We start from the raw sequence: 25,344 nt of genomic DNA on the forward strand, positions 1-25,344 counted from the left end.
ACTTAGATGACCCATGTCATTGTGATGATCTTTACATGATTCATCAACCTGAAGTACGTAGCTTGTGGCTTGTCCATAATGTGTGGGAACGACGAGACATGTCTTTTTGGACTGATGAGTTGGTCTAGAGATATCTACTGATATTTAGCAGTGACTTTGATAGTTCTCTCTTTGTTCGTGATTTATCTTTTGCAAAGTAGAGAGGGGTGAAGAGTTGCGAATTGGGTCGTATTCTTCGCTGCTACATATATGAGAAAATATGCGAAGGAGCCGCTTGAACCTCGTGCAGAGAATATATTTGCGCGCTGCGGGTGTTACAGTCGCTGCGCACGCCACAAAGAGATCGACTTGCTCAATGCCAGCCGATGTGAATATCTGCAGCTTCTGCTCCCCTTTTGAAGACTCGGACGTGCCTTTTCAAGCGCGCGCAAGGGCAATCTTGAAAGAGCGCGCGACGCGTACAGTGCCGCGGCAGTCGCGGGGAGAGCCGGCCCTGAGGCAGAGGCGATGAAAATGGCACTGCTGCGACTGCCGAGTAGGCGAGCCGTCAGAGCGCGTTACTCGCGCCTGTCCGGCCGCGGTGACGGCGGCGGCGGTTTGCCTGCGCAGGCCGCTGTCGTCTTGAATAATTAATCAAGCAGGGATTTCAAAGTCTTAGACAGGAGGCACGCAGTGTGCCTCCCTCTTATACCCTTTTGCGCGGGAAGCGATAGGATGTCTCGCTTCTGGGACGACGCTTCTCCAACTTTTTCCGTCGAGCATTCTAATGAACTCGTGTGCCAGCAGTGTAAGGGAAAGGGCGAGTGGGCGAGGGCGTGCGTCAGCACGATTCTAGGTGGATTGCTTTTCGCCCTGATTGTCGCCTATGGCGCAGTTGTCTTGGCGAAGCCGCGGGGGACGATTTTTCCCTCGCCCATGCTCCGTCAGACCACCGAGGTCCCAGCAGCGGCCCGAGGCCCAGATGTATAAAAGGCAGTCACGTCGGCGATCGAGAGACCAGAACTAGCAGACAAACGGCGTGCACTGTGCCTTTCGTAAGGGTCGCCTGCTGGGTATCGCTTGCGCACCGCCAATCCTGAGGTAAGGGCTCACCTTGAGCTGTTACGTTACTACGTGTGATTCAAGTACTGTTGCAGGTCTACGTACATACATTATTTTGTGCGTGTGACTTAGAATTGAAGTCTCGATGCGTTGGCAGCAGAAATTAAATGGTTAAACCATAAATGCACATACGTTGTCAGAGACCTGTGCGTAAATTCACAAAGCTTTTTGTTTGTGAGCTCTGTTTGCCATTCGCTGACCGGCCGCCTACAATACGTCAAGCAATCAAATTAGCTTGCACCTTCTCTTACGAACAGTTCTAGCGTACGAACTGCTATTGTGAAAACGGGGCCCGCTCTTTCGCCGTAAACAAGGTAGAATAGTGCAAATTGGTGCTTGCAAAAAAGAGGTGTCATAAGTTCGACACGCATATGTGCATGATAACTTATCAAAGTTTCAACGAATCTCCTCGTGGAAGTGGCCCTCGGCGATGATGTCGATTTGCGCAGCGCACTTCACTTACTAGCACGAGCAACGCACTGTACGACGTACTTACAGTACTGCTGAAACAGATTACCTTACTGACTGATTTAAAAAGTACGTTTGTCGTCCCAATGACGGTTAGCTTTAGCCGCCAAGCGCTGCTAGTCATTGGACATTAGTGTTCCTGCAACACTTAACACCAAACGACGCCTCTGAGACCTATTTCACAAAAGATTTCGTTTGTAATGCTCCCTGCTATTGGCCCACTGCCTTTGCTAATGATCTCTCCAGCATCTTGATTGTCTTGCAGCTGCTTCTACACGAACACGTTTAGCGTAACAACATTTTTGTGAATACAGGTTCGTTTCCTTGGCTGATATTATGTGTGCTATATAAGGCCTGCGTCTGTTAGGAACCGCTCAAGCGTACTACTTGTCTTGTGAATACGGACCTTGCTTTTTCTTTTTCTTTTTTTCCCCTCTGCTTTAGTCATTGCAAGTGCATTGAATAGCGCTGACAGTACTTAGTCGGCTGTGTAACGCAACCACACGGCGCTCGTGTTGTTCTTCGCCGACGCATTTGCAAATGTTCACTGCTCACGTGGGGCTGAATTCACAAACCTTTTAGTTCGTAAGTGTTATTTGTCATTGGCAGGCCGCCTTTGCCAATAATACGTCCAGCATCAGGATTGGCTGAAAATTTCTCTTAACGAACAATTCTAGTGCATAATAGATTCTTGGGGGGAATATGGGTCCTGGGTCTGTATATACAAAAATGTTCTTACACCAGAGCACTTCTTAACAACAGCTGTCACTCAATCGTGACTTTGGACGTATTATTAGCGAAGGCAAACGGCCAATTACAAAGACCTCTTACAAACAAATAGTTGTGTGAATTTCACCTCTGGGCTCGTATTCACAAAAGAAGCTCTTACGCTAGAATTGTTCGTAAGAGCAACTGCCAGCCAATACGTATGCTGGGCGTCTTACTAGCGAATGCGTCCGGCCAGTGGGAGCTAGAGCACTTACGAACGCAAATCTTTGTGAATACTAGTTCAGGGCTCGCGTTCACAAAGAGTTACGTTCACAAGTGCTCTTTGCCATTTGCCGGACGCCTTCGCTAGTAATACGCCCAGCATGCGCAGTTGCTGGCTGTTGCTCTTACGGACAATTTTAGCGCAAGAGCTTTTCGTGAATACGGGCCTAAGTCTGCAAAAGTTGGCTAATTCTGGGACACGAAATGTTGCGAAGGAGTGGTGCTCAGGAAAGGAAGAATCATTCATGGTGCTGCAATGTATCCAAGACCACTTTATGGGGAGGCACTCATGAGAAAAAAAGACGTGTATTTTATTCACAAAACTGCATTTATATAACTTCAGGCGATGACTGGGCTTTGCGTGTTTATTGAAAACCTGTTATTTGTTTGTATACATCTTCTAGTACACTTGTGTTGTACGCGTATGGGATACAACGGCGAAACGCTTTTGTTGTGCGCGCTTTTCCATGTGCAAATATATCGCAATGATCATAGTACGATCGTTTGTTTAGCACCTTACCAGGTGTGAAATGGAAATAACTATCTAGATTTCGACTATAATCGCTCTAATCTTAAAGAAATTTAAATCTTACAAAAGTTAATGTAGCATTTGTAGACCGGAGATATTTTGGTCACAAAAAGAGTTTTCAGGCACGTTGTGAACACGAATAGGCACTTGCACGCAACGCACATTGGAACCTGTGGACGCGAAGTAGCATTATTAGAAAGCAATTTCAAGTAAAAGCAAAAATAGAAAGGAAACTGGCTTGTGTATAGCAGCAGAACAAGGCTAACACACATGTCTGTCCCACTGGAACGTGGACAGACGCGCTTTGTTGTTAATATATTTCTTTTCTTTATTTCGTTTTAGAACGCAGAATTTGCTTGAAGTATATTTCTTCTCTTGCGAGTTTTTTTTAATCTCTCCAAACAAGTTCCTTTGGCAGTTGATGCTTAGCGTCAAATGGTGGGCGCTGGAAATCACTCGAAATATTTCTTGTTTCCCGAGCCACGCAAATACATAAGATGCGTTTCAACCAAGTTTTGACTTTGTCCAAGCATAGTGTCGCAAATGACAGTTCATGACTGTAAGTTTTCTGGAAAACTCTGACTTTTTGGTACGCTCAAGGCATTTGAAGAACCTCGCAGCTGTTGGTGGCGTCGTAAATGCTGAGAAGTGGAGTCTCCAAATTGTTGATTTGTGCCCTTTGGCCGGCGAAGTGGCGAGTGTGAGAGTGGAAAAAAAAGTGTGCTACAATGGTGGCTCGGGCGGGTTGATGATGCATGATTTTCTTGGTACAGCGCCCACAGAGACAAGACACAAAGGAAAAAAAATGGCACACGAACACCACGCTGACTCACGACTAATACATTTATTGGCATTGCGCGCGATATAAATAACATGTGCAGTGAAATATTTAAAGCTAAGACCGTCTCCGCCGTGTTCCCTGGTCGTCGCCAAACAAGTCTCCAAGTTGGCTCATGAGAGTGAACCAGACTGATGCGTGTGTGAGGGTGTCGGCGTTCTGGTGAAATGTAAGCCAGCTGCGAATTGTGTACCTGTAGGGAAGGAGGTGTCATATTTGAAGGAACATTCATTCCCCAGTGATAAAGAGGGGAGGTTCGTACTACTACAAAATAATAAAAAAGCAAAAGAGACTGTCATAGCATCCTTCGAATGCCACAACGGTGTTTGCCTGACAAACGTAAGCGCTGAAGTGTAGAGACTGCGCGCGATACTGTACCTTGCACAACTCGGTAGATCCTTTTAAATGAAAAGCAACCTCAACCTATAGGTGGTGCTCTCAGCGAAAACACATCAGATTGAGTAAAACTTGAAGCAGCGCGAAGACGAAGACAGTAATCGAACGCAAACACAACTGGACGAGCGCCCGTCCTGTTGTGTTTGTTTTCGATTACCCACTACTGGTAATTGTCTCTGAGAGCAAAGCATGGCAAAATGTTGTAGCCTTGTACCTTGAAGACATGTTGAAGTTGCTACGAGTCAAGGACCCTTTTCTAATAAAATATTCCGAACAGGTAGCTACTTTTCTGGAAGTGAATAGAAATAACGTGTTTTGGGCATGTTTATTTGATAATATAAATTATATTATTCTCTCTCGTACACGGAACTGTTGCAGTGCATTGAAGAATGTATCGGTATACGAAGTGTTTCAAAACCAATCTGGTATGTCTGTTCAGGGCTTTGTGGAATTGCTCCCCCTTTATCGGAGATCATCATTCACAGTTTGGAAAGATGACCCATCATCATCGTCATCATCATTATCATCATTATCATCATAATCTTCATTATCACCACCACCACCACCATCATCACGAAGTAGTCGCCAGAAACGAGACTATATATACCGGGTGCACCAAGATTTAAAAAAAGAGCAATTGCGTTTCTCGAACAAAGCCTAGTGCATATTGTTTCCAGTACAGTGGAGTAGTTAGCAGTAATTTTTTCGTTAGTGAGATTTAGTTAGGTAGTTGCAATTAATGATCTAACTCGAGAAGTACTGTCCTAATTATCAAAGTGTCAATGAAGCATATGTAGGCACGCCCAAGGGCCATCTAACTACGTTATTTGCTGCGGCGTAATAATTGCATACTATTTTTTTCTGACTGATAAATAAACCCCGCGAAAAGAGCCTGGAATTGCATCTGTCAGTTATTTTTATATTTAACAGACATAGACCTATTCATCAGTCACTCATGGTGAACCATGGAGGCCCGACAAATTGTTTGAATTTGCATTCATTTCTAGTAACTATATAAAATCTTAAATTGATACAGGGACGAAAGGTAATGAGTACCTGATAGAGGTTCCTGGTCCCGCCCAGTAGCAGCCGCACGACGCACATAAAAAATGCACATTTGCTACGAACAACTTAAATAATTAAAGAAAGAATTGTACTTGGCGTTTAATTCTACAGCAAAAACGTATCGCTAGTTTAGGTAATAGTATTATTGGGGATAGACACAACGAAGTACAATCAACATAAACGAGGTGCAGTATTCACACACACATAAAAAATAAACAGCAGATGTGTGCGGCCTTATAGAATTACAATCTAATTCCCAGCTAAGCAATTTCTTTCGAACAGTTGCAATAAAAGTATCACTTAACTGTAATTACATCGCACACCTTATAAGGTTGCCCCTATATGACTGTTCCATTTGAAACCTCGCCCGCATATAATCCTTTGGAGCATCTCTTGTTGAGAATTTTTAAGAAGCTAGTGATTCATCAACGCACATGTTACTTCACCATAACAGTTACCATAGTGTCCTCCCTCCTCACTCCCCCCCCCCCAATTTGGCAATTCTGAAAGCCCTAATTACCCATATATTTTGAACTTTACCTACATATCACTCATTACCTTGTCCTTACAGTCACTACACATGAATAAGCTGTTCCCTTTAGTTCAATGAGGACACCGGACGAATCTAGGGGAGGAAGATGAAGTGTCTGCGAGCCTGGACGCTATTTCTCTAGCCTCATCCGTTTGCATGGGTACCAGAACATATACGGGACTCACTTTAACCGAGTCAGCAGACGCACTAGCGGCAGCATCTCTTAAAGGCCCGGTACTGAGGATCCCAAATCCTTCGGCATACATCACGGCTGCAAGATTTAGAAAATTTTATGTTTTGAAGAACATGATAAATCATGTTTATTAAATAACGCTGATCTTCAGCGCCTTAGATATTCCCGTGGCACAGCAGATGGTGTTCAACAAGAAAATTTGAAGTTTCATTCACGAGAATGCGTTGCCGATTACCAATTCTTAATCTTTATTCCCGCAGGTCTGGTTTGGCATCTTCCCCTCAATGTTTTATCGCAACTAACCTGAAACTATGGAAAATTTCTTTATAGAGTGTCGTAGGTTCGACGACAAAAAACGACTTCTAGAAGGTCCCCTTCGCCAACTTTGATTGGTCATTGCGTTTCCTGTGATACTGTCCCTTGGGTCGTCGGCACTAGGACACTGCAGTAGGAACGTATGATTTGCCATATTTAATTTTGAAGTGAAACAACGAGACTACCAGGTTAATTGTAATGTTTTACTTTCCTCAATATGAACACAAAAATATTGTTACGGCGCAACCAAGAGCGGCGCCAGTCAGAAGGAGACGATGTGACGTGTGTATTTAATATTAAGTCCAAATTAAATAGGCTTCAGAGCTAATTGCTTGATATGGTGCGCCCATGCTGATTTAGAGAGCCGCATCCAACTCGCTCGGAAAAGGAGACAATATTCTGCTTTAGTGAAATTAGATATAGCTAAAGCTTATGACAGCGTTGAACATTCCATTTTACTGGATATTCTGAAGCGTCGTAATTTCCCATATTATATTATCGCGGGGTTGACAGAATTTTTACGATCAAGATAATTTTATTGCTTCAAGGGCGGATGTTCCTCGTCTAAATTCAGACAGACTCGCGGTGTTCCCCAAGGAGCAGTCCTGTCCGCAGTATTATTTAATATATTTATGAGCTTCATCCCCACTCGTCAGGACGTGCACGTTTACGTGTAGGCAGATGACATTGCCTTCTTTGCGGCTGACAGTGACATTAACGCTTTATACAAAAAATTACAAAGATACATCAGATAGATCATTCAATATGTACCACTTCAAAAAATAGGTAATCGTTTCAGCACGCAATTCTTGGCCGATCCCTCAGTGTGGGTATGAGCCGTAATATGAGGTCGTCGTCGTCGTCGTCGTCGTCGTCGTCGTCATCATCATCATCATCATCATCATCATCATCATCATCATCATCATCATCATCATCAGTTGGAATTGGTCTCGACAACCATCTTGTTTATGTATCGTTGTCTCTCTTGTAAATATTGTAACTATATCGTTATATGTGACTTCTACAGCGTAACAAATTGATGAGAGGTGCGGGGTACCCATGAGAAAGAGCAACGGAACTCCGCACTGGTCGTCACCTCTGAGTGGACAACATGACAGACGAAGCAGGACCCGACATGGCGCGGCCTACATCAACGCCTACAACCCCGACGGTTGTGCGGGCTCAGCCGGGGGATCCAGGAACGTTTTGTGGCACCGACCACCTCGACGTGGAAGACTGGATCGCCGCGTATGAGCGTATAAGTGCCCACAACAAATGGGATCCGATGATTATGTTGGCTAACTTGGTCTTCTACCTACAAGGCGCGGCGAAGGTGTGTTATGACAACCACGAGGAAGAGCTTAACGACTGAGACACATCCAAACAGACGCTGAGGGACTTGTTCGGCCGTGCCGCGAGGCGGAACTGCCCCGCTCTTAGACCTCTTAGACCCAGGACGTGCTGGCTCTGTGCCGTAAGGCCGACAGCGATATGGCTGAGTCAGACAAGGTTGGACATGTACTGAAGGGAATCGCTGACGATGCTTTCAACCTGCTAATATGAAAGAAAGTGTGAAACAGTACAGGGCATCATAGAAGAGTGTCAACGCTTTGAGTAGGCCAATAGCCGCATTGCAGCGCCGTTCACACGTCTGCCGAACACAGCTGCGACATCCTCTTGTGACGACAGGCTGGTAGTGCAGCGACCATCATCAGATGACTTGACGCGGATAGTGCGGCGAGAACTTGAAGCCATGACTCCTGCAGCCCTTTTTTACCGCCCCAGTGAGGCGAACAACTTGCCTACAGCACTATTTGTGCAGGCAATAATCCGCGAAGAACTCGCTAATCTTGGACTTCATTCTGTATGTGCCGTTGCCGCTTCGCAGCTGTCTTATGCTTCAGGTCCATCGACTGGTCCGCGGTACCGTGCACGCTACCAAAATGAATCCGAGTGGCGAACCGCAGACGATCGGCCAATCTGTTTTGCCTGCCGGCGTATCGGTCACATCGCTCGCCATTGTAACAACAGTTTTGTATCCTCCCTTGTGTGACCGCTATCAACCAGTTACTATCGCCCCGAACAGAGCGAACGTCGTTAACAGCCTGCAATAACCAAACATTGAGGCTCGTGCTCCTTGGAACAGTCCCTCGTCGTTATTCCGACGTCACCAGTCCCGTTCGCCACCAGCTCGTCGACCATCGTCCCTATTACCGCAGGCTTGTCGCCCACCGTCCCCGATGTAGCCCCGACGCCCGTCTCCGTGAAACTAAGCGATGCAGGTCCCGGAGGTGACTCTGCATTGACGACTCGACCGCAAAACCTTCTGGTCACTTTACCGACCAAACAGAACTTGATGGACGTTTTAGTTGATGGCGTCAGTGTTCCAGCACTCATTGACACTGGCGCTCACGTATTCGTGATGAGTGCCCAATTGCGCCGACGCCTGAACAATGTTCTCACACCCGCTGGATCACGCACCCTCCGCGTCGCCGACGGAGGAACACCTACCGTGCTTGGTATGTGCACCGCTCGCATTGGCGTCGCAGGGCGCCTAATGACTGTTTTGTTTGCCGTTTTGGAACAATGCCCTTACGACGTTATACTCGGCTTAGACTTTTGATCGTCCCATTCAGCCGTCTTTGACTGCGCGTCTAGTGTCATTCAGCTTGAACTGTCCCATGGCGGCTATAGTCCACGAGTCACGCAACCACGTTTATGCTCTCCCGAAGACATCCGCCTGTCGCCTAAAGCCACTACGTATGTCACTCTACTGTCGTTACAATCTGTTCCTGACGGCGTCTATGTATACTACGTCTCACCGCTGACATACTGCTTGAAAGAAATTTAGCCGTTCCCCATACCTGTCGACCTCCCTGAATATGATGCGCATGACACCGACTCTTGCGTCCTGGCCATTTCTGATCTGCACGACATCCACACTGAACAACAGCATGATGGCTGCTTACGTGTTCTCATCGATTGTCTTAATTCTGGAAATTCGGAGCCCACGCTGCGCATGTTCGTGCTCCGCGACGACGTTCTCTACCGTCGCAGCTTATGCCTTGAAGGACCAGAATTTTTACTCGTACCACGCCATCTCTGGACATCAGTTCTTGAGCAGTTGCATGACGCCCTTACGGCAGGCCACTTCGGCGTATCGCGTACTTACGACGACGTGTGGCGCCGCTTCTGCTGGCCAGGCCTGCACCGCTCTGTGCAACGCTACGCTGCAGCCTGTGCGCTCTTTCAGCACCGCAAAAAAAAAAGAAACATGCTGCGCTGCCCGCTGAACACCTTCACCTCATCGATGTGCCCTTAGAACCATTCTTTCGCGTCGGTCTCTATCTTCTCGGCCCTTTTCCGATGTTGAAATCTGGCAATAAGTGGGTCGTTGTCGCAACTGATGACGCGACCCGGTACGCGATCAAGCGAGCTTTGCGCACAAGCTGTGCAACTGAGGTGGCAGATTTCCTTTTACATGACGTCAGCCTCTATCACGGCGCAGCCCGGTAGCTCCTCACTGATCGCGGCCGCACCTTCTTGTGCAGAGTAGTTGAAGTACCTACTTCGCTCCTGTTCTGCCGAACACAACTCCACTACTGGTCTCATCTACTATGTGGGCGTCTCCACCTCCAGCGCTGACTTGCCGATTTTAGTGAAGCCAGCCGTTGATAGCGTCGCCATAACCCAGGTGTCTCGCCTCGGCCACATCCCGCTGTGCGAAAGTAATTTTCATGGGCGAGTCTGTCCCTTCGCACATCAAGGTGGCCCGCTTTAGGCACCCTGTGCTACCATTTATCCCAAAGCCACTGCAATGGTGCAATAGTATGAGGCTGGGACACGTGAGCACCTTGTGCGAGAACACGAGAGTTTGCTCACTCTGCAGACTCCTGTGCAACCACGGTTCTCAAATGCGCCAATTGCCTTGGGTCCCATGATGCTCCCTCGAAGGACTGCTCCAAAATGAAGAAGGAAAAGGCAGCAGATGGTGAGAAACCGTTCGTCTCGTCGGGAAGCTGTTGCGGCCGCTAGAAAGCGACGCTCCCGACGCCGTAGTACTTCAAAGAACGCCGATGCCTCTGTAAAGAGCACGCCACATCCGACAGCACCTCCTCGTTTGCCCCCAAGGTCTGGGGGAATCTGATCTAAATCTGACAACAAGGTCACGGCGGAGAACAATAGAACTTTGTCCGCACTACTAAAGCTACAGCCAAAGCCAGAGCCGCAGTGGAATTCATAATGGTAACAGCGTGAACAAAATCACGATGGCATGAAATGACACAGGACAAGCGCTGGTGCTGTGTTCTTTTGCTCCGTCGTCGTTTTATTCGCCCTGTTACCATTATGAATGTATACCAACTCGCCCAACTTTCCACTTTACCACAGCGGAAGTCGCAACCGAAGCCACAGCCGTTGCCACAGCCGGAGCCGGAGCCACGTCAAGTGATACAGCGCACTGCTGTGGAGTGCACAGCGCGGTTTCCTGACAAATTTCCCGAAGAAGACCGGCAAGTGGTTATGATGCCCCACTCTCTGATGAATACTTTTCGAATGCCTGTGAATAACCTGCATACTCCGGCAGCGTAACGTGTAGTGCAAATGATGGCGCTCTCAATACAGTGCTTGCAAGTCTTACGTAAGCATCATGCCTCACCCGCAGCCATTTCTTCGTACTGAAGTAAAAAAAAAAAGCCGCGGTTTACTTTAACGATATACTGCCACGTACTGCAACATACTGCTAACGACCACTGGCCCCTTGGTCTTCCCAGGTGGCTTCAACGCGCATCACCAGCTATGGGGAAGCACCAGGATTAGCTTCACAAAGCAGAATGACGGCGGCCCAATGTATCGGTGGGGCACTTACTTGGACTTGACTGATTTCAAGGCGCTTTGCTGCGTGCACACAGTGTTCACTCTCTCCCGCTTTCCTCTTTCTAGTCCCCCTTTCTCTTCCCCCAGTGTAAGGTAGCAAACTGTACGCTCGTCTGGTTGACTTCTCTGCCATTCTTCTGCATGTTCTCTCTCTCTCTCTCTCTCTCCAGACGAATCTAATATATTACGCATGAAAAAGTAAAAAGAAAGAAAACGAAGGTTCAATAATTATTTGTAACGCTTCTAAATAAGCCAGAAGCATTAAAACGCGGCCCGTTGCACTTAAAATGCTGCCTATTCCTTCAAAGTATAAAATATCTGAAATGCACAGTTCTCTTGGGACATTGGGAAACCTAACTAATAACAGCATCGTGATACTTTCGAATACTTGCTTATAATCCTTTAAAGCTGTATTTGATCAACACGCATATACCATGAGCCATAGACTTGGCGTTCGCCCCTATGTTCACAAAATTTGATCTCAGTTGTAGTTGTAATTATGCCAGCGCAGCCGTAATGCAGACTAATAACGCTATGGACCATTTGAATATATATTCTACTGGAAAGGGCACATTTAATCCATACATTTGTAACATTGCCTACACATTGTCCATACCATGCCCCTAATTTTCCCCATATTCAGCTGCTTCAGCTGATTCCCCAGATTCTCAACCGCGCTTCGTGCGAAAGAACCGTGAGCGCGGACAGTGGCAAAGTGAGCGGCCGCGACTCTAGGCATCGGCTTCACAATTCGTCAGAATCTTTGGCGGTGGCACCATAGAACGGAAGCGCCGTCGTCCCTGTTAAGCGATATTCTCGGTGCCCGGTTGAGACCGCTGCAGTACGATATCGCACGAACGCAGTCACGTGGTTTTATTCATATTTGGTGCGCTTTCTTTAGACGTCGACAATATATCTAGGCAGCATGTAAGTAGCCCCAAAAAATTGGATCGTTTGTTTCTCAATCCCCTCTACAACGCAACAAAACGCCACATGGCTGCAAACCTTACGCCTTTGGTTTCATTCGGCTGCGGCTAACCACTTCCTTAAAATCTTTGGTTCAAGTTACGTGAAACACCCTGTATAGGCAAACTAAACAGCAATCATTTAACATGAACTTACGTGCCCTATATAAATGATCCTGTAACACTCTGAACTGTAAGCTAAAATCAGCTAAATGACTGTATATCGAGCAAATTCTACAGGTGGCTAACAATACTGAAAAAATGGCAGGTTGTCAACTCCTTTTTAAACAGGAACACGCGGCAAGACCGGACTCCCGATATAGCTGAGTCTTTCAGTAGTTTTTCTTTCATAACAGTTTACCTTCTTCTACACAGATCTTCAAGATGAACCGTCTACCTAAGGCATTCCTTTTATTTCGTGTAAGGCCGGAAGAAATAACTATTGTTATATATAACCTAAAAGTGACAAGCGCTGGACTTGATGAGGTCCACCTTGCTAACATTAAATTGCGAACTTAAGTTCATATATAATTTCATTTAATGTTAATTTATTATTCAGGACTGGTATATTTCCTTGTGAACCTAAATGTGGCAAAGTCATCACAGTTCTAAAAAAAGCGACAGGTTATTAATACATCACTTCCAACATATCAGCATTCTACCGTTCTTCGGGAAACTTATTGAGAAACTAGTTGAAATACGGCTAACGAAATACCTTTCGGAATTTAATATCCTCTCTTCGTGCCAGTTTGGTTTTCGCCATGGATATTCCACAGAGCTGGCACTCATCAATCTTACTGACCAACTTAAAAAATTTGGTTGGTCAGTAAATTTCTCGTGGCCTCAGTTTTTGTTGATCTAACACAAGCATTTGATAGCATAGATCATAATGTCCTATTCGCTAAGCTCGAGGCAATTAGCCTTTGAGGTCCTGCCTTTTCACTACTAAACACTTACTTATATAACAAAGTTGAAGTTGTTTCTATTTCAAATGTTTGTTCTCTACAGCGAATCACTAAGATCAGTGTGCCCCAAGGATCTATGCTGGTGCCACTTATGTTTTTGATTTATCTTAATAATTTACCGAATTGTCTTCCACAAGATGCATTCTGTGCACTGATGATACCACCATGTTTACTTTTCATAAATATATATCTCGTTAATAAACTAAATACTGATTTAGAGAACATCCTAAGGTGGTGGAATGCCAACATGTTATCGATTAATGCAACTTTGTTCTATTCTCTTCACATCAGCAAAACTTAGCATCAATTCCACCTTCACCCTTGGTCCCCACTGTCTTCCTCCAAATTCATGCTATCTTTTCTTGGCATTCTACTTGATTGTAATTTAACATATCAGAACCATATTGCTCACATAAAAAAGAAAATATCTTACGGTATACGCATCTTAATTAAAACACCCCCTAACTTTACACTTACCACATTACTCTCACTTTACCACACTTTTGTCCACTCTCATAATACTTCTGGTATAATATGTTGAGGAAACGCTTAATTTATGATACTCATAATGCGTCTCTCCAGGTAGTTCAAAACCAAGCCATAAGGATAATTACTTACAGTTGACGCTTTTCTAACGCCAAATCCCTACTATACGGGAATAACTTACCATTTATGGACTCACGAAATACAACCTAGCATTTCTTTTTTTACAGATTTGTGAATAATGAGCTGCCACCGACCACCTTTTCACCATCTAACCTGATGATTTATTGTACCACCGGATGCGCGTTTAATAATAATTTTCATTCACCAAGAATCCGCACTAACTATGGTAAACAGGCTGTAGAATTCACTACCATATATATATGGAACACTCTTCCATTCATAATCAAAAGCGCAAGATCTTTACATGAATTTAAAAGACAATGAAAAATCACTTATTTTTGACAGACTAACGAGAAGACTTATTCTATCCGTTCTTTTTGCTCAGTGTTCTTGTAGCATTGCGAATAAACTGTTTCTTTTTTTTTTTCATACAATCTTTCTTGCTACCATGACATATGCTAAAAGCTTGTTATTCTGTCTAATCAATTCTGTATATTGTTCTGCTAACGTTCTTTTCTTTTTGTTTGTGTACTGCCTTATTATGTGCGACTGTTGCTTTGAGTCGTCAACTATCATAATTGCTCTTGTACAGGAGGTCCCGATACTGTCTTTGACCATGAGACAGCTTTCTGTATATTAAATACCTGTAATATGACCGAACTTTTAATAATAAATTATGATTTTGATAAGTCGTCATTACACAATGAAATTCGACAGTTATACCTGTAAGTAGTTTGATTAGATGTTCGATGGGTATAAGATACTGACACTGCAACGCTATGTAGTCTATCTCTAGACGAAGATTCACTAGTTCTGGTATTCGATAATCCAACGATTTCATGCCGCAAGGCACACCAGTCGTTGGACGCAGCTGATTATAACTAGTACTTTATAAGGACCTTCCCCTCGCCTGCAGGTTAAATATACAAGGCTATATCAGTATCTGTTTTCAGATACTGATACAGCGGTCCCAAAGGACTGGGCAGGATGCAATTAGCGCAAGCTGACATTTGTTAGGGCGGGAACTACCCATCGCCAGGCCTTCTCCGCAACGCAAGCGTGTATGGCGAGTCCCACACGTCCGCGACAGGGCGTCCCGAGGAGGCACGCAAGACAGTGCTCGCTGCCCAAGCAAGGGATACGTAGTGAAGAAAAGCATTACTTACCTGGCCACTCTGGATTAGAGTCCCTGCCCCGTATTCCATCTTCTCTGGAAGACCTCTGTTGCAGAGGACGTGGCTGTTAGTCAGCACTGTATAAGCCTCGATCACCAGTACTTCTAACCTTACTATGACCACTAAAATTCCAGGCAACGCCTGATAATTCCTCAAATAGCCCTGCTAAGTTAGCCTCATTCGAGAGGGTTCGCGTGTTGAACGTTGTCAGCTTCAGTCTCCAGGGGCGGCCTGTCCGGATTCAGAGATTATTAGCACCCTCTGACGCATCGAAGGTCTAACTGCCGCCTCGGTGAGGTGCTCCACACGCGCTGGGGATTGAGGACCATGGGTTAATAGCAGAAGTCATGAGGGAGGTAGTGGCCGAATACTGCACCGGCGTGGCCAATTCCTGATCTTGTGAGGGAATGTCTTTTGAACGTGGCTTTCCTAATTTGGTTGCATCTGGACTAGCATAGCCCCACTGGCTCTAGGAATTTTTTTTTGCCGGTGTCAGGCAGCACCCCAAGCCTCAAAATGTAGTGGACTGGAGAAGGTTTCGAACTTGCGACCTTCAGGTTAGAGGCCCGGTGTGCTATCTTCGCTCCAAGCCACCACAGTTTTTAAAATACGGAAGGGCTAAACCAACTTTATGGAAGTCGGGTTACCCTAAAGCCAATTTACTTGCAAACATACAGTGCTTACAAACGCAAGGTATGTATAAGAACCGCGTGGGAAGAAGCCTTTAATGCACTTTGATTCCACGCCTTCGAATGTACTTACAAGGGCTATTGTGAAGTCCTGCTGTAAGCATGAACTGCACAAGCCCTGCCGCACCACGCCATCCTTTCCACGTTTCCAGGAATGAACCGTTCGCCTCGTGGCTGCTGGTTTTCCCGCCCACGTGCTAGTCTCAGTGGCGGAATCTTTGCTCGGGGATTTAAGGACTGGTCACTCATTCCAAAATGAGATTGCTAAAGGCTAAAGGAAGCAAGAAGATAATGCCATGGGGCCATGCATGCATGAGATTACTCATGGAATAATGACAGGGAGGCGAGGAAATATAAAGGGCGTTTTTCCAGCCCAGCAAAAATTGCCACGCATTTGTACAGTCAGGTAAGTCTGGTCTGCGCGGGTAAAGCAGGTTGTGACAAGAAGTATCGCAAAATGTTTGTCGCCTGTGCAGAAGGTGTTGAGTACTCTTTGCCATTTTCATGCGGGAAAATATAAGTGAGACTAATGGGGTGATGCTTGAATGGTCTTTAAGAAAACACGATTGTGATGTTTTCCATGCTGTTAGCTGATATATCGGTATACATCGTCACGATTGTGGTTGCGAGCCGATGTCCGTACAGTGTTCTGTCATTAGCAGAAAAAGATTACCAGTTGGCGAGAAAAATTTTTTGAAGCCATAGAAACTTCGCGCCCTGGAAACTTACGTACTAACACACCCTCAATTTCTCTCTTGCAAAAAAAAAAACTGATTTTCTCGCTGCACGATTCTCTATGATCTTTCCTGGCGTTGAGCCATCAAATATATTTACTGTACCTGTTGTGCTATTTTTGTGCATATTTTGTGCTGCTTTGTAGAATGAAATCGCAATGTGCTGGCAGGCCTTGTTGACCTTTTGCATTTTTGCCTCCCCCTCCTTGTTTTTACCGTCCAGCGCCATCTCTTCTAACCGACATAACTATAGATCACTATTGAAAATGCCAATTCTCGTTTGTTTCCTTCATTTCTTTTCCTTCCGATATTTAACTGCACATGTTATTTTGTCACGCGTAGTGCCAATAAATATTTTACTTCTGAGTCAACGCTGCGTTCGTATGCCATTCTTTCGTGTTCCTTATTTGTGTGCGCGTTACGAAGAAGGAAAAAAGCGAGTGCCTTTCGCTTTTATGTTTGTCGCAAAGAGGTACGAGTAGTTGAGGAGCTTAAAAAAACCGCGTTTGTGACATTTCGTTGCACAAAGCACCGCGGCTTTTGTTGTACGACGCGTGTGAAACGCCCACAGGATGGTCGCACTGAAGTCGCAGTATTGGTGGGTTGCATATGACTCCTACTATACTACTACTGAGGTGACTGCCATTTTCTTCAGCAGCCTTTGAAGCTACTAACTACGTATGACGGGAATGTGGGAAATGTCGCGACTGCGATATTCTATTTCATTCTCAATGTTCTGCAAGCTCATGGAATCTGGGTCCGGATTCACAAAGCAGTTCGTCCTCTAGAGCGGTTCAAAAGAACAGCCGCCGGCCAGTTCTGATCGCGAACAACAAACCCGGTGGGCTGATGGCAAACCATATTTTTACAGAATAAAAGCTTCGTGAATTTGGCCCCAGTGCCCATACTGACAAATCTTTTGATTTGGAGCGTTTGCTTATTGTCTGGTGTTCGTTCCGTATTCACGAAGAAGCTCGTACGCTAGAGCAGTTCTTTAAAATGGTGTCGGGCGATGTTGCTGATGAAAATGTACTTCACCGACGCGGCGGGTCAGTGACAAAACATTCTTACAAATGGAAACCTTCGTGAATTTGACCCCTGGCCTTTATGACATCGTGACTAGCGTGGCCAACGCACAAGCTTTCTCTTTAAGTTATTCTTGTTTGGAATGGCTCTTCAGGTTCTCTCGGCTTCAAAAGTGTAGGTACCGAACGGGTGTGGCAAACGCTTTCAAGCTTTCTTGTCACACTCGAACGTGATGCTCGAACCGCCACTTGAAGTTCATTTGCAGCTTTGGACCTGCCTTTTTTTTGTCTAATGACAAGAAGGCGCCAGTTTTCATGAAGATATCACGTCACATGCAACACTCGGCAGTGTCTTTCGCCGCGAGTTTCACTGAGTGCCTGGGCAACTGCAGTCATGAGCCGCACCGTTGCGACTTGCGGAGTGCTGCTTGCCTGCCTGGTGATGATCGCCTCATGCCAGACGTTCCAGTACAGCCGAGGCTGGACCAACGGCAAGCGAAGGGATGGAGCCATCGTGGCCGGTCCTAGCCGAGTCACGGTCGAGCACCGCTTGCTGGAAGAGTTCCTTTCCAAATTTGTGAGTGTACATCATGCAGGCATGCACATATAGTATCCGCGGCAATGAAATGTTTTGTTTTAACCTAAGATGGGTGGTGTACACATGGGTTCATGGAAATTATCAATACTGCAGTTACAGCACGCTTTGGCGGGCGATTGTTAGGTGGACGAAGCTTGAACAATCATTTCATGTTGACTCACCTACTGTATTGACAAGGTAGCCAGGGGCCGTGGTATGTGAGGTTTCTTCCCTTCTTTTCTATTTATGATTATCTGTCCCGCCGCGTGGCCGATCCTGGTGCGGCGAGACTTCGTGCGAGCTAATTATAACGGGCAAAAATAATTAAAAATTAAAAGAATAGTTATCCTATGCGGTCCCAAATATAAAAATTGGACAGTACTGAAACTGGAATCCAAGTGTTACAAAGCGTTCATAAAGATGACAAAAAACAACAACTTTACAATGTAAAATAATCTGAAATGAATTGTGGGGCAAACGGCGCAAGGTACGCGCTAAATAGGAAGCTTAACGCTTTGCACTGCGATGTAAAAGCAAATCCTAATTGCTTCGTTGGAGATGTACACGTGTGGTCACTGCTAGCGAGAACACGGGAGCCCGTGAAAGTGCTCCGCGGAGCGCCACCACCGACGCCTCCTGGAGTCTTGGCAGACGACTCACAATAACAGACGACTCGCCGGGCTTTTCGCCAATCGCTTTGATTGTGCCTGCGCCGTAAGACTTCATGAGGCGCCGGTGGTTGGGCATCACACTGAGCGATGCCACAAGCCCCCATGCTGCCGCTAGTAGTGGCCGCACCTGCGCCTGATTTCGGGCGGCGTGCCCTTACGCTGTCAGAATGGTTCATTTGCTTCCCCGATTGTGGAACTTATTTGCAGTAACGTAATAGGAAAATAATGCGTTTGAATTTGTCTTGTCTTTGTCGCCAAGCTTTGCTGCACTGCAAGTTCACATATCACCTTAAAATTTTTGCTGTAGTGTAAAAAAATTATATCGTAAGGCTATCGTAGTTGGAAGTGATACTGGTTATGTAAAATAAATGCCAAGCACTTCCCTCTTATGGCGTTTTATGTTGGTCGATCTGGACTGGCCGACAAAATTCTTGAGCGAGCACTCGGATTTCGTCAATCCGAATCGGTTAGCGGAGAACAAAAATGCTCCGCGGGGGATCATGCCGGAAGTTGTTGCGCACATCTCACACAAACTGGTTACGAAAATGGTGCCCAACTTCCGCTCTGTACGTTTACTTGGCAACCAAAGTCGCCGCATCACAGCGGGCACAATGTTGCGTACCGATTTTGACAAGAAGACGGAAGTGACGTATGTTTCTAGTCCTATTTTCACACGGATACACGCCTTGGCGGCAGAGCAAGTGAGGGCGATCCGGCGTGAGTGAGTGATTGTGAAGAGGGAGGAAGAGGCGCAGAGTGAATTGCTCCAAAGCGAGCAGTTTAAAGCGCGAGCCTGCTCCAGATCAACCAGTGGAAAACACCTTTAGCATTGGGTTAAAGAGAATGCTTGAGTTAAATGGCCTCTTTATTCAAGCATAAACGCTTCCGAAAAATTGTCGTTTTTGGCGCCATCAGTGGTCGGAGATGATGATGATAAAAACTTTTACTGAAAACCGAAAAAGAAAGCTTAGGGTTATGGGAAGACTGGTCATGTCCCTAGTCTGGAACACTGTTGACAAAAGCCGCTGGCCGTCCTCTTTTGATGAGGGCTCGTTGCTGCTCAAGATCAAAGCTGGACCAGTTTTGATCCAGCCCGCCCACGTTGTCTTATTTATTATGCCAATACTGATATTGTGTTGACAAGCCTATGCCATATGGTATGTCTGCCTTTTGGCCACAAAACTTCTTTCCGCTTTTTCGCAATTTTTGTGGCCAGATAGCGGTCGGAGAGAAAATAATATTGTTCGCGGGCTCACCGCACTTGAAATCGTAAGTCAACGTGTGCCGACCGCGTGTTTGCGGTCACGTCTGCCCGTCGGCGTTTAACCAAGTTTGGTGTCCCGTTTTGAGCTGGCACAAAAGTAGAAGTGTGTGAGACAACAACTAAGCTGACTTTTAATCAACGGTAGGGCTGAGCAGAAATAACCAGACGCATTTTTGGATTTGTGGCGAAGTACGCTAGAACAATAGACTCAAAGTGCGCCCTTTGTGTGCGTTTGTGTGGCCTTTCGTGTTATAGCGCGAGCGCGCGTGCGTCTGCATGTGTGTTTGCTTGGAGTGTGTGACTCTTTACAAAATATAACTTCGGACGCTCGGACGTGGCCCATCCCAATCGAGAGTGCCATGTTTGAGGCCGCGAACACAACCATGACATAAGTGCGTGCTAGAGTGATGAGAAACACGAAGAAATATATTACGCTGCTAAGCGAGTAGCTATAGCAGCGTGCCCTTTCATCATTAGTTATTGCTCCTTATTCGTTGAGATATAACTGCTTCTCAAACAATTGAGTATACCTGAGGGTAGAGCCAATGCTGTTTGTATATCTCGAGACACATGAGAAACATATAGCAAGAATTTCAGATACAGATAAACTTTTGGGTCCATATTCACAAAGCAGCTTAGGTGATAGGGTGGTGTTTCTGAAAGAACTGTCCGCCAATGAGAACGGACGAATGGCAAACAATTCTTACGAAAGAAAGGTTTTGCAAATTGGGCCCCATACAGCAGAACTCACAGTGGTTTTAAGTTCGCAAGAACCTTATGGTATTGGCCAGGTACTCTTCGGTAATTTTATGTTCGTTATCACTATTGGCTCGTGGGTTTCCTTACGAATCGCTCTGGTGGTCGAACTGCTTCGTGAACACGGGTTCTTATTCAAGAATTCAAGTCTTCGGGGCCTTCTAAGCCACATGCTCGGGCAACACATGCGCCGTCGGTTGCAGGATAGTACGGCGGCGCCAATGGCGACGGCACGAATGCGCCTCGAGAGTCCGTGTAATTGCTACAGCAATGAAAAAACTTTTCTTTCGTAACATCTTCGTGCGACCGGCTTGCTGCCTTCACAGGACGTAATTGGCCGCTGCCTGTTCTTAGGAACCGCTCTTGCATATGAAGCGCCTTATGAATGTCAAGTTGTTTGCGGAAACTGCGCGATAACATCTGTACATAGCATCACGGTATCTGCCTGCTGCTTCTCATGCTCGTAGGCCCCTAAGGATCGAGTGGTTCTGGAGCGACTGGGCCACCTGTTTAGAACCCTGGACCGCAGTGAGGACGATCAAGAATGTATGTGTGTTACGATGTTACATACTGCGTCCAGTCACTGTATATTTTGAATAAGGTGGCCGTTGTCACTCTGTGTTTCATACGAAGTTCCCAGATTGCAATGCACGATTTCATTTTGGCTCGATGTTGCTGTCGTGCGCACCACTGTTATTTGGGGTCAAATCCGACGAATGCAGACAAAGTTTAAGTCATCACATCTTTGAAGACTACAAGCGTCATACCGTGTTGGTGAAGCAGCGCATTGACAAGGACAAGGCGAAGGCACACAAGGATACACGACACTCGCTGCACTCACAACTACTCTATTTCAGAACAAACACTTCATATTTATATACCTGCGCACCCTAAGACGTCAAAGGTAAGCAAGAAAAGATTAAAAGCATTTTCAAATTCATTTCCTCGCGCATACTCGGGCGTCAAAGATAGGCAACATATCTATCATGATGTGCAATCCTATCCTATTTGTTGCACCCCTAACAAAATCCTTTATTACAGATTTCTTCTAGTGTTCTCCCAAAAAGGCAACCTCACGATGGCCCAGAACAACAGATGGTTGACTGATACAACCCTCTCCTGTAGTGTCAGTGTAAAGTGGCCAGCTCCCATGTGTGAGCAATGCCTTGTAATGTGGGAATGACTGTTTCCCTCCAGTGACCTTTTGTGCTCCAAAAGTCTTCTGTTCAAACACCGACCCGTTTGGCCGATTCATACTTTTCCACAATATATGGGCAAGCAGTATAGAACGGACAACCTGCACTTAACAAATTCTTTCCTATGCTTGACCGTATACACCTATAACCATTTACTTTTATTTTTGTTGAAACTCTACGATCCAGTCCGGCGCACATTTTATAGAGTTTGTTAGGTGCACATGGGTGCTGGCCGCTTTACAATGACACTACAGTTCTATCGCACCATAAGGATCAGCTGACATGGGAAATACTGGAAGCTTTTCACCATTTACAAGAAAGGAGAGGGTTGTATCAGTATAACATCGGTTTTTCTTAGCCTTCGTGAGGTTGCCTTGTTGGAAGAACACTAGGAAAAATGTGTAATAAAGGATTTTGTTAGGAATGCAACAAATAGGATAGGATTACAGACCATGATAGAAATGTTGCCTATCTTTGACGCCTGAGTATGCGAGGGGAAATGAATGCCTTGCTTATCCTTGACGTCTGAGGGTACGCAGGTATATAAATATGAAGTGTTTCTTCCGAAATAGAGTAGTTGCGAGTGCAGCTAGTGTTGTGTATTCTTGTGTGCCTTCGCCTTGTCCTTGTCAGTCCGCTGCTTCACCAACAAGGTAGGATGATTAATCACCAACTCGCCCAACTTCCCACATTACTGAAGACTATAAGCGCTGGTATAGACCATATTGATCATTCTAGAGTAAAGTTAATTTCTAGATAAATGTCGGTTTTATCTCTACTTATTAAAAAACAGCTCTCTGCCGGGGTGTTTCCAAGCTGTCTTAAAGATGTCAGAATAGTTCCTGTTTTTAAGGAAGGTGATCATACTTCGATCTGGAATATTAGGCCAATTTGCATCCCTCGTTTTCGTGGTAAAGTGATTGAACATCTATTCTACACTCGTTTGATGCGGGACTTGATAAAATATACGCTTTTATCTCCTCTACAATTAGGATTTCCTCTAGGATATTCTACATAAATGACGCTTATACTCTAACTGAAGAAATTAAGCAAGCTATTGACAGATTCATAATTTTGGTATCTGTATCTGCCGATCTGACAAAAGCATTTGATATAATAAACCACCACATAGTGCTTGTTAAATTTGAATCATATGGCATATCTGGTCGTCCATTAAACTTAATTAGAAGCTATCATGAGTAACCGGTATCAGATGGTACATGTTAAAGGTAATATCTCATCATCCAAGCTCATTAACGTAAGAGTCTCCCAGGCATCAATTTTAGGTACACTTACTTTCGCTGCTTTTTAATGACTTATCTACTGTTCTTATAGCAAGACCACATGTATAGCATATGCTGATGACACGGCAATCTTTGCATCAGTAAAACAGTTGCCACGTACCAGTCTACACTTAGCACTTAATAATATTTTATGGTGGAAAAAATAACCAGCTGCCCATCTATCCCACTAAAACAACAATCACGATGTTCCATTCCCCGCGAATTTCAGTCGACGTCCTATCTTCTGTCAAAATTGGTGGTTACGTCGTGCTTATTTCGAATGAAGCATGGTTTCTTGGCATCATATTAGATACTGAACTAAAATTCCATGCACATATTCGTTCACTTACGAAAAAGATTGCAATTAATTGGCATCCACATTATTATCAAGACAATAACTCATTTCTGACCTCACATCGTGCCATCTTTGTATTTTGCTAACATTCGAATTGAATTCTGTGGTTTTACGTGCCAAAACCACGATTTTATTATGAGGCACGCCGTGAGAACGACTCCGGATTAATTTTGACCATCTGGGGGTATTTTGCTTACATTCATAGCCGTCCTTTGTAATATGTATCCTCTCAGACTAGCACGTATTTTACGCATGCTGAACACTTGCAGCGCTTTCAGAGCCAAGCCATCAGACTATGGATTTTCTGCCCACTTGATTTGTCCTGTAGATCGCTGTTTTCAAAACTTAACATTGTTCCACGACGACAAACATTTCGACAGAAGCGATCTATAATTGCATATAGGCCCATCACGCATGGTGTTTACATTGAATGTAATAATCCTGAACATATTACTAACACCAATTATACCAGGTTTTCCCAGCGGAGTAATGTTCTTTTGCTGCCGTAGAACTAATTAATTGAAGTTTACAGCTACATATGGAGAATAACATAGAATTCATTACACTTCGAAATAAAATGATCGCGCAATATTTGTTTATTTTTCGCTCATACCAAAAACTATTTTGTCGGGGAATTGAGCGATTCACTCGAATCTTCTAATTAACTGTGATTACGTATCTTTTTTTTACTTTCTGTTAATTTCTATTTCTATTTCAAGTTCATTATTCTTATTACTCTTTGTTGTTAATCTGTTTCTTCACATGCTTCTGTTTGATTACTTAGTATTACCATTATCGTATCTACCTGATTATTTTGTTAGATATAGTCAACTTACCTGGTTATTATTATTTATATTGCTGACATGTCCGCGCTTTTATTACTGCTTGCTCGCTTTGTATAATTACTGTATTTGTGTAACCATAGGCCAGTTTTTCTTAAACCCTGAGACTCCTGCAGTATTTTTTACCATAAAACTACAACATTACTTTTGAAATAAATTTGACTTGGCTGGGAAAAAAATATCAACACCCTCTTTATACGTAAAACTGGTGATGGTTGGCTGTGCACACTCGCCCGTAGCAAGATCGCCTGGCATATCTCCTTGCTAACCACTCTAGCCGTAGAGTTGCTTCATGAATACGAAGACTGAGTCCCTGTTCTGAAAGCAATTCAAACGCTGAAGCGGTTCGTAAGAACATGCTTTAAACCAAATTTTTTGCCAACATATCGTAAGGAGCCGGGGGGGGGGGGGGGGCGGCCTATCACAAGCAGTTGTCACGAACGAAGGGATTTGTAATTTGGCTTTGTATTACGCATCTCACAAATGTCAGTTTTATCAGATATCTCTTTGTACTTCTTCATTGAGCCCACTGATCTGCGTTTCTTTCTTTTTTCTCCCCAGACTGAGAAGAGCCAGCAGCACAAGTTCCTTGAGGAGATAAACGAAACGGGCATTACAACTTTGTACTTTGGTGATTCGCTGCTTACACTTGCCTTGCCTGTCGTATTATTCACGCGTAATAAACGCTCGCGACCGAATACCGACTGATGGTCGCAGAAGTCTGCTTGAAAAATGCCAAACATCAGGAATAGCGACCTTCTCATCATTTGCCTGTCCAGTTGCTTCTTTCTCTGTATCTCTATCTGTTTACAGGTCGCTCTAAAATGTTGCTGCTTCGGCAGCTCTAGTGGTAAGCGATGGCAATTGAAACAAACGACTGAATGTGACCGTTATGAAGTTTTTAGGACGTCATTTTCAGCGGCGGGCTGTGCTTCGGAC

The 25,344-nt window shown here is 45.0% G+C and overlaps 1 protein-coding gene across 1 annotated transcript; it reads left to right on the forward strand.

Moving 5' to 3' along the window:
- The first annotated feature begins 989 nt into the window (after window positions 1–989).
- On the forward strand, window positions 990–25,344 carry LOC142573165 (pro-corazonin-like). The gene is made up of 4 exons (XM_075682736.1): window positions 990–1,080; window positions 17,854–18,038; window positions 21,197–21,275; window positions 24,967–25,344. The coding sequence occupies exons 2-4, from the start codon at window positions 17,856–17,858 to the stop codon at window positions 24,969–24,971; spliced, it is 267 nt and encodes an 88-aa protein (XP_075538851.1). The 5' UTR covers window positions 990–1,080; window positions 17,854–17,855; the 3' UTR covers window positions 24,972–25,344.

Source organism: Dermacentor variabilis, chromosome 1 (assembly GCF_050947875.1).
Source record: "Dermacentor variabilis isolate Ectoservices chromosome 1, ASM5094787v1, whole genome shotgun sequence".
NCBI lineage: Eukaryota > Metazoa > Arthropoda > Arachnida > Ixodida > Ixodidae > Dermacentor > Dermacentor variabilis.

Bases quoted from the DNA above. Each gene is read 5' to 3' on its own strand.
- LOC142573165 (XM_075682736.1), top strand. From the start codon at position 17,856: ATGAGCCGCACCGTTGCGACTTGCGGAGTGCTGCTTGCCTGCCTGGTG. The intron at 18,039-21,196 runs GTGAGTGTACAT...TCATGCTCGTAG, and splicing joins AAGAGTTCCTTTCCAAATTT to GCCCCTAAGGATCGAGTGGT.